Below are 17,477 nucleotides of genomic sequence, written 5' to 3'. Positions count from 1 at the left end.
CAATCTTCTTCCTGACCTCTCCGCCCCCACCCCACTCTAACCTATCACCCTCACCTTGACCTCTTTCCACCTATCACATTTCCAACGCCCCTCCCCCAAGTCCCTCCTCCCTACCTTTTATCTTAGCCTGCTAAACACACTTTCCTTATTCCTGATGAAGGGCTTATGCCCGAAACGTCGATTCTCCTGTTCCTTGGATGCTGCCTGACCTGCTGTGCTTTACCAGCAACACATTTTCAGCTGGGATCCAATAGTAAGGTATCTTTATTGGATAGCCATCTTGAATCATAATCCCGTGATGTGCCAGGTTGTCATTGTCACCTTTGCTGAATGTTGCCCCGTACTTCCTGAGAGTAGAAACAGACTACCTTATCTGGGTTTCCAACTCATCAATTTCCATCTTTGAAATGAGGTTTGAGATATCTCCTCCAGTCTATCCACTATCTACAACAGTGGAAGCTTAAGGATATTTATGCTGTTCCCGTCTGTACGTAAAATTTTATTTCACTGAAATTGCACAATTAGCATGGGTACCCTCCCCTTTTCTCTCACAGTGACAGAGGCAGCTCCCAGAGTGAAACTAAGTGAGAAGACTGCTGCATGTGATATGTAACATTCTAGCAAGACCTGATGTTGACCAGTTTGAGACAGCTGGAATGAGCCTTCAAGAACAGGGATGGTGTGAGCAGGTAAAAAAACAGCCCAATTCTCAGTGACTCAAACAGTTCTTTGGACCCATGCAGGCTGACACTTCTGCCCACCATTGCTGTCAAACCCATCCAGTACAGTGGCCTTCTCTTCTCACCTGATGTTTAACTAGTGGAGCGTCCCACTGAAAGCCAGGTGGGGGCAAGGTTCCTTCAGAAAGAGATTTAAGTGAAGTGATTGGAACTTGGCCCACAATGTGCATGAAATTTGTCAATGGAGAAGCAATGGTGACCAGAAATATAACAAAAGGTTTGAACACACATGGACAGCTCAAAGATCATGAAGCAAGGATTCTTTAACTCACTGGCACTAGGTCATTACGAACAGGAAGGGAAATTAAGAATAAACAATAAATTATTGACAATTATGAAATTACAATGTGGGTTACTTTCAGTTGTGGAATTCCTTTGTCTGATTCCTCTTCATTCCCATCAGCCCACATTCTAAAAACACACTTCCTTTTCCAGCAAGAGTCTATTCATCTATTCCAGCTTCCCTTGCTCTGCAGCACTACTTGCCAGTAGAGGTCCCAGAGAACATCTCAGTTCCCTCACTCAAGTCCCACTATCACCATCACCACCATTGCTGAAGATCCCATGGTACTCAAATTCTCCCCATTCTACCTTCAGTCCTTCTTTAAGACACTCTTCAAATCCTGTCTCTTTGACCAACATTTTGGTCACCTGTCGTAAAAACACCTTATCTGGTTCAGTGTCTTATTTTTTCTAATAATGCTTCTGAAAAGGTACTTGAAATGTTTCCTATATTAAAGTGCTATTTAAATGCCAATTGTTCCCTTGCTATCAAATTAATGTTGTGGAATGGAATGTCTTCCTGATATGAATACACACTGTCAACATTGGGTATCTGCAGTAAAGCACAGTTGAGGAATTCAGCCCCAAGCTTGTAGTTTTCATTCGCAGATAGTGCCTTCTACCAGTGTCCCACGCTGCTCTACTCCACTTACATTCCAACTTATTCTATTTGTTTGGCAATGTCAAAAACACCAATCATGTGGCATTTTTATATTACCCATGAAAGATTTGGTTTTGATTTGATTTATTGTTGTCACATGTTCCTAAGTACAGTGAAAAGTTTTGTTTTGCAAACATCTAATACTATTTAAAATAATTTATAAATCAGTTTCAATAATGGTTTACACAAGCAAATTCCTAGAAAACTATGTTAAGATGTAAATTGTGGGATTGATAATTTAATTTATAATAAGGCTAGGTTTCCAGTTTATGAGTTAGTAACTTGAATATTTTCTGTGTCTGAAGTTAATAATTAACTTTTCATTTCTGTGGCCATGGTAATTACCTGAAACAATTTTTGAGGCATGGCTTTAGAGTGAATGGGTTTGTGCACATCACTGATGGATTTTTTTTTTGTTTATCTTAGATTTATATGTGACCAAACAAGGTAGATAATGGAGCCCTAAGGTTTGTTAGAAGCTTTGGGAATTTAGGTTTTTTTAATTAATTCACAGGACATTGCCATCAGTGGTATACCTAACATTTATTGCCCATCTCTAATAAGCCAAAGAGTAGTTAAGAGTCAATCAAATTGCTGTAGGTCTGGAGTCACATATAGACAGTTGTCCTTCCCTAAAGAACATGAGTGAACCAGATGAGGTTTTCTGACAATCGGCAATGTTTTAATGGTCATCTTTAGACTTTTAGTGTTACACTAACCTTCATTGAATTCAAATTCCACCATCTGCCATATGGGATTCATAGAACCCAGGTTCATCGAACCATTACCTGGGATTCTGGATTAATAATGTAGTGATAATACCACTAATAGCGTCATCTCTTTTCTCCTATATGTTTAAGCTTAAGGAAAATACCCTTAGCTTAAAGAGGGAGACCTTTGGTTTCAGTTTTACATTGCATTTTGGAGAGTCCTGTGAAGTCATTGGAACAGGATGACTGTAAAAAAAACTCAAGCTTCTGCGAAGGGAAGGATTACAGTGAAGTAGGTTACCTTAGAGTGAAGCATTATTGTTAGTTCCAGACTAGCGGTGTTAAAGAGGTTCCTTAAAGCTGAGTATATTTAAGCTCAGCTGTACAATAGATCCAGGAAGAAGCTACCTGCAGGTCCAATCTGAAAATTAGATGCAGGGACTCTGGTAAAATTACAAGTCGTGTTTTGGGTACAGTTCCAGGACAGGACAGGCAGCATCAGGAGGTGGAGAAGTCAATGTTTTGGGTGTAACCCTTCTTCAGGACTCAGTCCTGATGAAGGGTTACACCTGAAACACTGACTTCTCCACTTCCTGATGCTGCCTGGCCTGCTGTGTTCTTCCAGCTTCCTGCCTGTGTATTTTGGATTCCAACATTGTTGCAGTTTTTTTGTCTCCTCTCAAAGCAAAATCTGCAGCATTACATGTTTTTTGTTTCAGCAAGTGGCCACTTTGATAAAACCAAAACAAATCAAAACATAATTTCTCACACTATGTTTCCTTCTGGCATCTGACTTTGCCAGTAATAATATCAGCTGGGATCATAGCAATCACTCCCTGCCTATGTATATATGAGTTGCTTAAAAATCCCAGTGTAAAGCTATTGTGTTGTGAAATAATCAAACTGTTAAAGCTTCAGGTATGAATAGAAAACAAAAACAAACAATTGTTATAAATGCACAGCATCATCAGTGTTTGTAAACAAAAAAGATAAGTTGCTGTTTGGAATATTTTTTAATTGTTAATCTGAACACTGTGTCCAGTTTTATCAGATGGTCTATATCTGGTATTTACTTGTCTTTCCTCAACAGATGCTAATGAACAGATCCACTTGTATTTTCAACACTTTGATTCAATTTCTGATTATTTTCAAAGATTTTCTTTTCTAATAAAAGATTGTTGAATTATGTTTAAAATTATTTTTTTTCAAAGTTCATAGTCTATTTTTGACATCTCTGCAGGCTAAGTGAAAAGCATAATTGCTGAGATTAATCAGCCAACTGCACAAAATAATCCTCTTAAATTGACAGTTTCAGAAATGGAGTTATGAAAAGAAAATTGTTAAAGATACAGCTGGACAGCATTTTGGCACTTTCTTTAAAGGTGACACACAGCAGAATTAACATTGTCGCCACCATTAGTACCTGGAAATTATGTAGTAGCTTATCCAAATTAGAAACATTTTTTGTTATTCTTGTCACAGCATGTAATCTAAAATAATTCACTGAACAAATTATCCAGCAAAATTAATAAGCTCCTTTTAAAAAAAACTCAGCTGGTCAATTCATGTCAAATCTATGTAGAGAGAGAAAAACAAAATGAATAACCCAGGGGCTTTGATCAGGCAACTTTAGCCCCTGCTGATTGCAAAGGTGCACCGTTTCCTTTCAGACCAGAGCATTAGATGGTCTTTAATTGGCAGTTTCAGACCTGCAATTAAAGTTGAGTGCTAGGGCACTTTTCTACTGGGAAAATTCACACGACACTAGGATGTTATTTGACATTTTCCATATCCACATTCAATTCGGTATTTCAGTACTCACCTAGATATTTAGAGTTAGATTTTGCTGCTTGAGTTTTAAAGTCAAATGGAATCAACCCATCAAATGAATTAAGTCTGCAAAAATAAATAACAGAAACAATCATCAGCAGGGACAATCAAACCAAATATTTACAGTATGCAGATTCATCATAGAATCATACAGTGCCGAAGAGGCCCTTTGGCTCACTGAATCAACACTGACAAAAAAACATTAAATCTGTATTAGTTCCACTTTCCAGCACTTGGCCCATAGCTTTGAATGTTGTGACATTTCAAGTGCTCGTTCAATATTTTTAAAAATTATGAGGTTTTCCACTTCAACTACCCTCCCAGGCAGACCCCCACCGCCCTCTGGGTGAAAACTTCCATCCATTCCCCTCGAAACCTTCTGCCATTCACCTTAAAATTATGCCTGCTTTTTATTGACCATATGCTAAGGGAAACAAATGCTTTCTATCTACTCTATCCATGCCCCACGTAACCTTATACACTTCAATCAAATAGCTTCCTGAGCATTTTCTGTTCTAAAGAAAACAACCCAAGCTTATCCAGCGTCAGTTCATAGCTGAAATATTCCATCCCAGACAATATCCTGGTGAATCTCCTCTGCACTCCCTCCAATGCAATCACATTTTTCCAATAGTGACCAGAACTCCAGCTGTAATCTGACAAAACTCCTGTACAGTTTTGACATAATCTCCTGGTCCTTATAATTAAAGCTATGATTGATAAAGGCAGGTGAAGATTAGAATGGTGCTGGAAAAGCACAGCAGATCAGGCAGCATCCGAGGAGCAGGAAAATCAGGAAATGATGAAGGACTTTCCTGATGAAGGGCTTTTGCCTGAAATGTTGATTTTCCTGCTCCTCGGATGCTGCCTGACCTGCTGTGCTTTACCAGCACCACTCTAATCTTGACTCTGATATCTCCAGCATTTGCAGTACTCACTTTCGCCTAATAAAGGCAGGTGTGTGGTATGCCTTCTTATAACTACCATGTTAATCTAGCCTGTCACCTTTAGGAATCTGTGAACAAGTACCTCAAGCTGTTCATCGCAGCCTCCTAGTGTCCTACCATTCATTGAGTAGAGTCATAGAGATGCACAGCATGGAAACAGACCTTTTGGTTCAACTTATCCATGCCAACCAGATAGCCTAAAAAAGTCTATTCCCATTTGCAGGCATTTGGCCAATATCCTCCTCCACCCATCCTATTCATAATTCCATCCAAATGACTTTTAAATGTTGTAATTATTCAAGCTTCCACCACTTCCTCTGGCACTCATTCCATACATGCACCACCCTCTGCATAAAACAGTTGCCCCTGAGGCCCCTTTTAAATATTTCCCCTCTCACCTTAAATGTATACCCTCTAGTTTTGGACTCCCCTACCCTGGATAAAAGACCTTGGCTATTCACCTTATCCATGCAAGACATGATTTTCTAAATCTCTTTAAAGTCACCCCTCAACCTCCGGCACTCTGGGGAAATAGCCCCAGCTTATTCAGCCTCTCCCTATCACTCAAACCCTCCAGCTCTGGCAACACCCTTGTAAATCTTTTCTGACCCCTAGAATTGAATGCAGTATTCCAAAAATGGCCTAACCAATGTCCTGTACAGCCGCTACATAACCTCCCAAATCCTATATTCTATGCACTGACCAATAAAGGCAAGCATACCAAATGTCTTCACTATCCTGTCTATTTGCGACTCTCAACTTCCAATGAACCTGCACTCCGAGGTCTCTTTGTTCGCAGGACCTTACCATTAAATGGATAAATCATGCTCTGGTTTGCCTTTCCAAAATGCAGCACCTCACATTTATCAAAATTAAATTCCATCTGCCACTCCAATGCCCATTAGTCCATCTGATCAAGGTTTCATTGTACCCTGAGATAACCTTCTTCACTGTCCACTACACCGCCAATTTTGGTGTAATCTGCAAACTTACTAACCATTCCTCCCATGTTCACATCCAAATAATTTATATTAGTGTCAAAAAGCGGTGCAACTAGCATCAATCCTTGCTGCACACTGCTGATCACAGGCCTCCAGTCCAAAAAGCAACTCTCCGTCTCCTATCTTTGATCCAGTAATGTATCCAAATGGCTAGCTCTCCCTGTCATTCCACGTGATCTAAACTTGTTAACCAGACTACCATCCAGAACCTTGTCGAACGCCTTACTGACGTCCGAGTAGACCACATCCACTGCTCTGGGAGAAAGTGAGGACTGCAGATGCTGGAGATCAGAGCTGAAAATGTGTTGCTGGAAAAGCGCAGCAGGTCAGGCAGCATCCAAGGAACAGGAGAATCGATGTTTCGGGCATAAGCTGAAGAAGGGCTTATGCCCAAAACGTCGATTCTCCTGTTCCTTGGATGCTGCCTGACCTGCTGCGCTTTTCCAGCAACACATTTTCAGCCCACATCCACTGCTCTGCCTTCATTTATCCTCTTTGTTACTCCTTCAAAAACTCAAACAAGTTATTGACGTACAATTTCCCATGCACAAAGCCATGCTGACTATCTCTAATGTGGGTGGCATGGTGGCACAGTGGTTAGCACTGCTGCCTCACAGCGCCAGAGACCCGGGTTCAATTCCCGCCCAGGCGACTGACTGTGTGGAGTTTGCACGTTCTCCCGTGTCTGCATGGGTTTATGATCACTGGCTCCAACGTGTGTCCCCCTCCCCCACCCCCCCGCCACCGACACTTCTTCACTGACACCAGCCAGCCTTATTTCTCAAGAGATGGTCAGTTTTGCTCAATCTCTAGTAGGTACATTCACACAGTGAATAAGAAAATTTCCTTGTCCACACTTAAATTCCTCTCCATCTAAGCCCTTAACACTATGGCGCTACTAACTTGTTACTTCTTCAAAGGTGCATCACCTCCCACTTATCAGGGTTAAAAATCTACAATAGCAAGATTAAATTTGATTTAAAGTTGCACATGAAGACATGGAAGATGAAATGTAATGTGAATCAGTGTGAAATTAGCCACAGAAAAAAGAAAAAAACAGAAGATGGTTTAAAAGGTGAAAGATTGGGAAAGGTTGGTGTCCAGGGGGATCTGGGTATTGTCAAACATTAGCATGCAGGTCTAACAAGAAAGAAGGTAAGTGAAATGTTGGCCTTCATTGCATGGAGTATAGAAGTAGGGGTGTTTTGTTGTAATTGTATGGAGTTTTGGTGGGACATCAGCTTGAATGTTGTGTGTAGTTGAAGTCTCCTTATCTTATACTTTCCATTAGAGGATGTGCAAAGGAGGTTCACCAGAGCAATCCCTGGGATGATGGGACAGTTTGAGGGAATTGGGCCAGTACTTTCGAGACTATTGAAGAATGAGAGGTGATTTCATTGAAAGTTACAAAACTCTCACAGGGCATGGCAGGATGGACGTTGATATGATGTTTTCCTTGGTTGGTAGGTCTATAGTCGGGGACATAGGCTCAAACTACTGTATAGTGTTTGCCATTTTGGATTGGGAAGAGGAGGAAAGTCTGTATGGGAATCCTGCAAGAGCAGACACTGGAATTTGAAGTGACTAAAATATGTGGAAATAAGAATCTAATGTTGACCATGAAACCAGTGCTGATTGTCAGAAAAAAAAAACCCATCTGGTTCATTAATGCCCATTAAGGAAAGAAATCTACAATTCTAATCTGATCTAGTGTACATGTAATAAAGCACATGGTTGACTCCCTGGCCCTCTGAAATAGCCTAGCAAACTGCTCAGTTGGATCAATTGCTTCAAATTCTCAACAAAGAAATGAAACAGGACAGACCACCTGGTATCAACTAAGTCACCAGAAACAACAACAGCAAAAACAGCTGTAATGGTGCTGCAAAGTCCTCCTTATGGACATTTGGGACTTGTACCAAAATTGGGAGACCTGTCTCACAGACTAGTCAAGCAATGTCTCAGATGTCACCATCACCATCTCTCAATATGTCCTCTCACACATTGAGACCCAGCAGAGGTGGCAGCACCGTGGTATACAGTCAAGAAGCAGTTACCCAGGGAGTCCTCAATGTTGATCCCGGACTCCATGAAATCTCATGGCATCAGGTTTAATCAAAACAAGAAACTTCCTGCTTATTGCCACATACCATCCTCCCTTAGCTGTTGAATCAGTTGTTCTCCATGCTGAACATGAGGAAGCACTGAGGGTGGCAAGGGCACACAATGTATTCTGGATGAGGGATTTCAATGTCCACCACTAAGAATGGCTCAGCAGCAGCAATACTGTTCGAGCTGGTTGGGTCCTAAAGGAACATTGCAGCTAGACTGAGTTTGCAACAGGTGATGAGAGAACCAACAAGAGGGAAAAACATATTTGACCTCATTCACACCAATGTGCCGCTTCAGATCCATCTGTCCATGACAGTATTGCTAAGACTAACTATTGCACAGTCCTTATGGAGACAAGGTCTCACCTTTGCATTGAGAATACCCTCCATCGTGTTGTGTGGCACAATCACCATGATCAATGGGACAGACTTGAACAGGTCTAGCAACTCAAGAATGGGCATCCATGAGGTGCTGTGGGCCATCAACAGCAGCAGAATTGTATTCAAGTACAATTTGTAACCTCATGGTCCCAGAATATCCCCAAATCAACCGTTACAATCAAGCCAGGGGATCAGGACTAGTTCAATGAGGAGTGCAGGAGGGCATGTCAGGAGCAGCATGAGGCATATTGTCACAAAGCTGGTCCCTTGTGGTTGGAGGGTTCCTAGGCGGAAGATGAGGCGCTCTTCCTCCAGGCGTCGTGTTGCCATGGTCTGGCGATGGAGGAGGCCAAAGACCTACATGTCCTCCAAACAGACCCCACCACCAAGGATATATTTTCCTTCCCTCCCCTATCAGCGTTCCGGAAAGACTCCTTCGTCAGGTCCACACCCCCCACCAACCCAAACTCTACTCCCGGCATCATCCCCTGCAACCGCAAGAAATGCAAAACTTGCACCCACACCTCCCCCTTCACTTCCCTCCAAGGCCCCATGGGATCCTTTCATATCCGTCACAAATTCACCTGCACCTCCACACATATCATTTACCGCATCCGGTGCACCTGATGTGGCCTCCTCTACATTGGGGAGACAGGCCGCCTACTTGCGGAAGGTTTCAGAGAACACCTCTGGGGCACCCGCACCAACCAACCCAACCTCCCCGTGGCTGAACACTTTAACTCCCCTTTCCACCGCCAAGGACATGCAGGTCCTTGGCCTCCTCCATCGCCAGACCATGGCAACATGACGCCTGGAGGAAGAGCGCCTCATCGTCCGTCTAGGAACCCTCCAACCACAAGGGATGAATACAGATTTCTCCAGCTTCCTCATTTCCCCTCCCTCCACCTTATCTCAGTCCCAACCCTCGGACTCAGCACCGCCTTCTTGACATGCAATCTTCTTCCCGACCTCTCCGCCCCACCCCTTCTCCGGCCTATCACCCTCACCTTAACCTCCTTCCACCTATCGCATTCCCAACCCCTCCTCCCTACCTTTTATCTTAGCCTGCTTGGCACACCCTCCTCATTCCTGAAGAAGGGCTTATGCCCAAAACGTCGATTCTCCTGCTCCTTGGATGCTGCCTGACCTGCTGCGCTTTTCTAGCAACACATTTTTCAGTTCTTTATTCTGTTCTTTGTGTGTCATTGTGTAATTTTATGAATACATTTCTGTCTGTTTTAAATCCTAGAAGTCAATCGAGCTATCTTACTTCAGGTAGTTTTCATTGCACACTTACTGAACTAAATTGCGAAGTTATGGTCTGGGATACTTGCTCAAGAATGTTTTGAGTGGTCTGGCCAAGTCTATAAAAGATTGGGGGCTCTTTGCCGGATTTTAAACAGTGAGTGGTAGGTGCTGGTGTCTTTATTTCGGGTGTTGGTTTGGTTGAGTAGGCAAAGCTTGGGGTATTAATGGCTCTTCCAATCACTCTTTCTGGAAATGGATGCGGTGACTTTGGAAGTTTTGCAAAAGGTGAATAAGACCAAGCTGCAGGAATAGCAGAGAAGCTGGGGTTGGAACTACCTGCTTCTGTGAGGATAGGAGAAATAATTACATCAGTAGTTCAGTATTTAACCTTGCTGGAGAAACCATCAGAATCTGTAGAGATGGCGAAAATTCAATTGCAAATGAAGTAGCTTGAGTTAGAGGCTAGAGAAAAGGTCAGAGCAGCAGAAATGAAACAGATTGAGTTACAATTAAAAGCAGAAGAGAGGGAAAAAGAGAGCAGAGAAATATAAAGAGAGAGCTTTGGAACTTCAAAAGCTGACACTTAAAGAGGAAGGTCAGCTTAAAAAGCAAGAGATAAAGGCTGAGGGTAGGCTTAGTGAGGAAAAGAGTGAGAATGAGCAAGTCCCTGGTAGTCAGAAGCCGAGTGAGAAACTGTTTAAGTATATTCAAGCATTGCCTACATTTGATAAGAAGGATGTGGAAGCCTTTTTCATTTCATTTGAAAAGGTGGCTAAACAAATGAAGTGGCCAGTGGCAATCTGGGTTTTGTTGATCCAAACAAAACGTGTAGGTAGGACTAGTGAGGTATTCGCATCACTGTCAGAGGAGGTATCTGGGGAGTATGAGGAGGTGAAAAAAGCCATTTTAAGTGCATATGAGCTTGTACCAGAAGTCTATAGACAACGCTTCAGGAATCTAAGGAGGGACCCAGGTCAAACCTACATTGAGTTTGAAAGGATCAAACAGAGTAATTTCGATAGATGGATAAGAGCTTTAAAAATCGAGTAAACCTGTGATGCCCTTAGAGAGGGAATTATTTTGGAGGAATTTGAAAATTCATATGGAAGATCAGAGAATTAAAAACAGCAAGGTTAGCAGCTGAAGTGGCTGACGATTATGAGCTGATCCATAAAACACAGGTTGGCTTCCAGAATCAATTTCAGTCCATAAGGGATAGAAATTGGGGCAAAGAGAAATCCTCACGTGGAAAGGCAAAGATAGATCTCAGTGAAGGTCATAAGGAGAACTTACCACAGAGTGAAAAAAAAGAAACCCTTGAGGGGGACAAAGAAATTAAAAAGCTCTGGTGTTTTCATTGTAATAAAGTGGGCCACACAAAATCACAGTGTTGGTGGGCTAGGAGAAAGCCAGATGTCGGAAATCCAGATAAATCTGGGAGCTTTGTTGGACTAGTGACAAAAAACACAAGGCATGTTAGACAACTGCCTCAGAGTATACAAGATGATCAGAGGTTGGTTAAGGAGGAAGTGCCAGATCTGCTTAAAAAATATACATGCAAAGGTAAATTTTATTAACATAAGCCAGGAGTAGCAGGTAAAGAGGTTACAATATTAAAGGACACAGCATCCTCTCAGTCTGTGATGCTGAAGGATGAGGAAATATGTACTCCTGAGGGACTATTGCCAGAAGAGGTACTGGTAACAAGAATTCATGGTGAGACAAAAAGTGCTCAATTATGTAAAGTGAGGCTAGAGAGTCCAGAGAAGAGTGGAGAATTTGTGGTAGGAGTACTGGACAAACTCTCAGCTCCAGGAATATAATTTGTTCTTGCAAATAATATAGCTGATTCATCAATAGGCGTGCTGCCTACTCTAGTTGAAAAGCAGTGGAGATGCAGGCAACTGAAAAAATGAAGGATGTTTTTCCAGGAATTTTCCCAGATTGCATGATCACAGATCACAGAGGCACAAGCTGAAACAAGAGAGATCAAAATGCACAGAAAAGGAAGCTGGGCATAGCTTTATTCTAGACTTTTTTGATCAGAGAAGTGGGACAGAGAAGAAGCAAATAGGTAAACATGCAATTTTCTTTAGCTCTGCTAAACTGATCAAGTTACAGCACAACGATGAGAACTTAAAACAGTTATATCAAAAGGCATATGCAGAGGAGAGTGAATGCCTTCCTGTGTGTTATTATGCAATAAATGATGTCTTAATGAGGAAATGGAGACCATCACATATTGAAGGAGATGAGAAATAGGCAGAGATTCATTAAATTGTTTTGCCAGGAGGGTATAGAAAAGAGGTGCTGCAAGTAGCACAAGCTACCATTTAGAGGTCATTTAGGGGTAAGGAAAACACAGGCTGAAATACAAAAACATTTCACTGGCCTGGACTACACAAAGATGTCATTGAATTTTGCCAGACGTGTCATTCATGTCAGCTAATTGGAAAACCATAGGCAGTAATAAAACCTGCACTTTTAATACCTATTCCAGCATTTGAGGAATCTTTCACAAGAGATTGATTACATAGGTCCCCGACCTCAAACAAAAAATGGGAATAAGTATTTATTGACAATAATAGATATGTCGACCAGAATTCCAGATGCAATTGCATTATACAACATTAGAGCTAAAAGGGTTGTAGAAGAGTTACTTAAATATTTTACTAAATATGGACTTCCAATAAAGATCCAGTCAGATCAAGGATCAAACAACACATCCAAAGTATTCAAGAAGGTTATGGCTAATTATGGGAATAAAGCAATTCAAATCTACTGTGTAACATCCAGAATCACAGGAAGCACTAGAGAGATGGCATCAAACACTAAAGACCACGTTGAGGGCATATGGTCAGGATTATCCAGATGATTGGGATAAGGGAGTTCCATTTGTACTTTTTGCGATCACAGTTGCACTAAATGAATCTACCAAATTCAGTCCATTTGAATTAATTTTTGGGCATGAAGTAAGAGGACTGTTAAAACTGATTAAGGAGAAATTAATAAGACAGAATTCAGAGACCACCCATTTGGACTATATGTCAAATTTTAGAGAACAATTAACTAGAGCTGGAAAGTTGGCTAGACAGCATTTAAAAGTATCACAGCCTAAAATGAGACAGGAGGCAGATAAGAAATCACAAATTTGCAATTTTGCAATTGGGAATAAGGTATTGATGTTACTTCCAGTAACTCCCTGCCTTTAAAAGCCAGATTTAGTTGACCTTATTGGAGCAAGAGGAAATTGAGTGAGGTGAACTACTTGATAAGGACTCCAGGAAGAAATCTCACAGAGTGTGTCATGTGAATATGCTCAAAAGGTATTTTGAGAGGGAAGGAAAGCAAGAGGAGAAGGTGTTCATGGTTACAGCACAGAAGGAAGAACCAAGTTCAGAGGATTCTGAACTGGACATTCGTCAAATCAAGTTGGACAATGAGGAATTGTCAAAATTGGGATACATTATTGAGTTATCTTCCACAAGAAAGTCAAAATGACCTGAAAGAGTTATTACTATCACATGGGGAAATATGCGGAAATAAACTGGGAAGTACTAACCTAATTGTGCATGATGTAGATATAGGAGATGCTGTTCCGATTAAGCAACATCCTTACAGGCATAACCCTCTAAAGTTGGCACAGATTCAGAAGGAGATAGAATGCATGCTCCAAGATGGCACAATCAGTGAATTACAGTGACTGGAGCTCCCCCATAGTCATGATGCCAAAGTCAGATGGTACCCAACAGTTATGTATGGACTATCGCAAAGTCAATGTTATTACAAAGACTGATACATATCCAATTCCACAGTTGGTGGACTGTGTAGAAAAAGTGGGACAAGCAACTTACATTTCTAAGTTGGACTTGCTCAGAGGCTACTGGCAGGTGCCTTTGTCAGAGAAAGCAAATGCAATTTCGGCTTTTGCAATGCCAACTGGACTATGTCAGTTCAAAGTCATGCCATTTGGTATGAAAAACGCTCCAGCCACATTTCAGAGACTGACTAATAAGGTCATTGCTGGATTATCCAACTGTGTGGTGTATATTGATGACCTGATGATTTTTAGTCACTCATGGAAAGAACATTTACAGCATTTATCGGACATGGTCAATCGACTTCGGAATGCATGCTTGGTGGTAAGCCTAGCTAAAAGTGAATTTGCCAAAGCCCTAGTCACCTTCCTGGACCATGTTATTGGACATGGACAAATGGCCCCATGGGATGCAAAAACAAAAGTGAATGGGGAATTTCCCACACCGTCGACAAAAAAGCAGTACCACAGTTCCTGGGGTTGGGTGGATTTTACCTAAAGTTTGTGCCCAACTTTAGCACTGTGGCTGCTCGACTTACCGAATTATTAAAAAAGGCAAGAAGTTTCAGTGGACAGTGAACTGTCAAAAAGCATTTGACAGCCTAAAACCTGTGTTAACCGCTGCCCCAGTATTAACCATACCTGATTACACAAAGCCTTTCAAGGTGGCTATCAATGCCAGTGATGTTGGTGTCAGTGTGGTGCTCCTCCAGGAAGATGATGAGGGAATAGAAAGACCCATCGGATATCTTTCCAGGAAGTTAAACATTCATCAACAGAAATATTCAACAGTGGAGGAAGAGACTTTAAGCTTGGTGCTGACTTACAACATTTCAGTGTTTATATTACCAGCAATGCATCTGAGACAATCGTATACATTGATCATAACCCATTGACATTTGTGGAAAAATTTAACAACAAAAATGCTAGACTGTTTAGATGGAGCTTGTTATTGTAGCCATTCAATTTGACAATTGTGCATGTGGCAGGTCGCGAAAATGTGACTGCCGATGCGTTATCGAAACTCGAATGAGATACAAGCGCGTTCGGTGGCGGGTGTGCCACAGCCTGAATTCGCATGTGCTTGTGTATGTTTGCATGTGTATGTTTAGTTTAGTGTATATGTGTGTTTTAGACTAGTAACCAGTTTGTTTTTGAAGGGTTTTAAAAATGAAGCCATCTTTTGATATTGATGGTTCATTTTTTTAAGGGGGGGGAGGTGTCATAAAGCTGGTCCATTTTTTTCTAAAAGCTGTTCCTTTTCTCAAGGAGTCTGTGTCCTTGGTTTTTTTTCAGAGAGGTCGTAAACACGTTGGGCTCCGAATAGTTTGGTACAGAGATGAAAATGGTTTTGAGAGGCCTTTTGTTTATATGTAAACAGATTAGACTTCAGGCCAAAGTGATCATGTTTTAAAAGTGACCTGTATAATGAAAGGAGAGTGGTCAGCTCTCTAGCTGAACAGTTCAGTCCAAAACTAGTTAGGAGTTCAACAGTGAGCTGTGTGGAAACAGTTTGCTAAACTCTCTCTTTCTGCCCTTCTAACTTCAACCTGTAAGCATCTGTTCCTTTTCTTAAACTGCGTTTTAAGGGGGGGTTTGCTTATTAGGGCTTTTGTGTATATTCAAAACAGCATCATTAAGTCTAGTTTAGATAGACTGAGTTCTGTAGGGGTTCTTTATTCTGTTCGTTGTGTTTCATTATGTAATTTTGTGAATAAATTTCTGTCTGTTTTAAAACCTAGTAGTCAACCTAACCAACTTACTCCGGGTAATTCTCACTGTACACTTACCAAAACAAATTGCAAAGCTTTGGTCTGGTTTGCCTGCTCAAGAATGTTTTGAGTGGACTGGCCTAGTCCATAACAATGTCTAAAATTACCAAGCAGGCTACTTGTGTGCCAAATAGCATAATCAGCAACTGATAGACAGAGCTCAGCAATCCCACACCAGCCGATCAGATCTAACCTCTGCAGTCCTTCCACATCCAGTTGGGAATGGTAGTGGATAATTAAACAATTCACTGGAGGAGGCAGCTCCACAAATACCCCCAGCCTCAATAATGATTAGTATCAGGGAGAGGTTCATGGCATAGTGATCTTGTCAATTGACTACTTAAACCACTCGAGGAGAAAGTGAGGTCTGCAGATGCTGGAGATCAGAGCTGAAAATGTGTTGCTGCAACAGCGCAGCAGGTCAGGCAGCATCCAGGGAACAGGAGAATCGACGTTTCGGTGAAGAAGGGCTTATGCCCGAAACGTCGATTCTCCTGTTCCCTGGATGCTGCCTGACCTGCTACGCTGTTATAGCAACACATTTTCAGTACTTAAACCACTCACCCAGCCTAAAGCAGTGAGAACATGGGTTCAAATGCAACCAAGTCAGTGAATGAACTTTGAATTCAATTAATACATCTGAAATTTTAAGAAAATACGATTATAAATTATGGGAGCTGAATTAAGCCATTCATTGAATCATAGAATCTCTATTTCGGTCATTCTACTATAACACAACAGTTGCGTTCCTCTGCAACTTCATGCTATAGAAAATGGTGCTTTGGAAAACTGCTATAGAAAGGCATGCTGTAAAAGATAGCCGTAGAAAATCGCTATCCCCATTCAGTAGAAAGTTTGCGTTATTCAAGCAACGTCCACAATTTGTCAATCGCATTATAGCCAATTCGTGCTGATGAAACACATGTAAAAGCAGAATGACCCTGTAGTTTGGAAGCAAGTCACTTGGTCCATTGAGTCCACACTGACCATCCAAAGAGCATCCTACACAGACGTAGCCCCTTTTCTGTCCCAGTAATCGTGCATTCCCCATGGCTAATCCACCTTATCCTATTCATCCTTGGATACTATAAGCAATTTAGCATGGCTAACACACCTAACCTGCACATCTTTGGTCTTTGGCAGGAAACTGGAGCACCTAGAGGAAACCCATGCAGACACTGGGAGAATGTGTAAACTCCATGCAGACAGTCACCTGAGGATGGAATTGAACCCAGGTCCCTGGCACCCACTGAGTTTGTTCCTGATCATGGCTGATATGTTTCTCAACCCCATTTTCCTGCTCTCTCCCCGTTACTCTTGATCTTCTTACTAACCAAGAATCTATCTACCTCTGTCTTAAATACACTCAATGACTTGGTCTCCACGGTCTTGACAATGAGTTCCAAAAGGTCACCACCCTCTGGCTGAAGAAATTCCTCCCTATGTCAGTTCTAAAGAGGCATTCCTTCACCCTGAGGCTGATCCCCTCGGTCCTAGACTCTCCTACTGGTTAAAATATCTTCTCCATGTCCAGTCTGTCCAGGCTTCTCAGTATTCTGTAAGTTAAATTAGGACCCCCTTATGCTTTTAAAATCCAGAGTCCTCACTGCTCCTCACATGACAAGCCCTTCATCCTTACGATCTTTCTTGTAAATCTCCTCTGGACTCCCTTCAATGCCAACACATCTTTCCTTAGATATGGGACCCAAAATTGCTCTCAATATTCCAAATGCCTTATACTTCTCTCAGCAGTACATCTCTGCTCTAGTTTTCTAGCCCTCTTGAAATGAATGGCAACATTGCATTTGCGTTCCTAACTGCCAAACAACCTTAAGAAACTGTGTGAAAGTGAGGACTGCAGATGCTGGAAATCAGAACTGAAAAATGTGTTGCTGGAAAAGCGCAGCAGGTCAGGCAGCATCCAAGGAGCAGGGGAATCGACATTTCGGGCATGAGCCCTTCTTCAGGAATGAGGAA

General features: G+C 41.7%; 1 protein-coding gene across 3 annotated transcripts in view; it reads right to left on the bottom strand.

The window, feature by feature from the left end:
• LOC122563515 (transmembrane protein 244-like) overlaps window positions 1–17,477 on the bottom strand; it is a 50,279-nt gene that overhangs the window by 18,444 nt on the left and 14,358 nt on the right. For all 3 annotated transcript variants that reach the window (XM_043717336.1, XM_043717335.1, XM_043717334.1), the window contains one exon: window positions 4,216–4,289. In XM_043717336.1, the coding sequence (XP_043573271.1) occupies window positions 4,216–4,289 (74 nt within the window). The remainder of the gene's footprint in view (window positions 1–4,215; window positions 4,290–17,477) is intronic.

The sequence above is a fragment of the Chiloscyllium plagiosum genome, chromosome 27 (assembly GCF_004010195.1).
Source record: "Chiloscyllium plagiosum isolate BGI_BamShark_2017 chromosome 27, ASM401019v2, whole genome shotgun sequence".
Taxonomy (NCBI): domain Eukaryota; kingdom Metazoa; phylum Chordata; class Chondrichthyes; order Orectolobiformes; family Hemiscylliidae; genus Chiloscyllium; species Chiloscyllium plagiosum.
The sequence above is the reverse complement of the archived record's forward strand: the minus strand, read 5'-3'. Positions and strand labels throughout refer to the sequence as shown.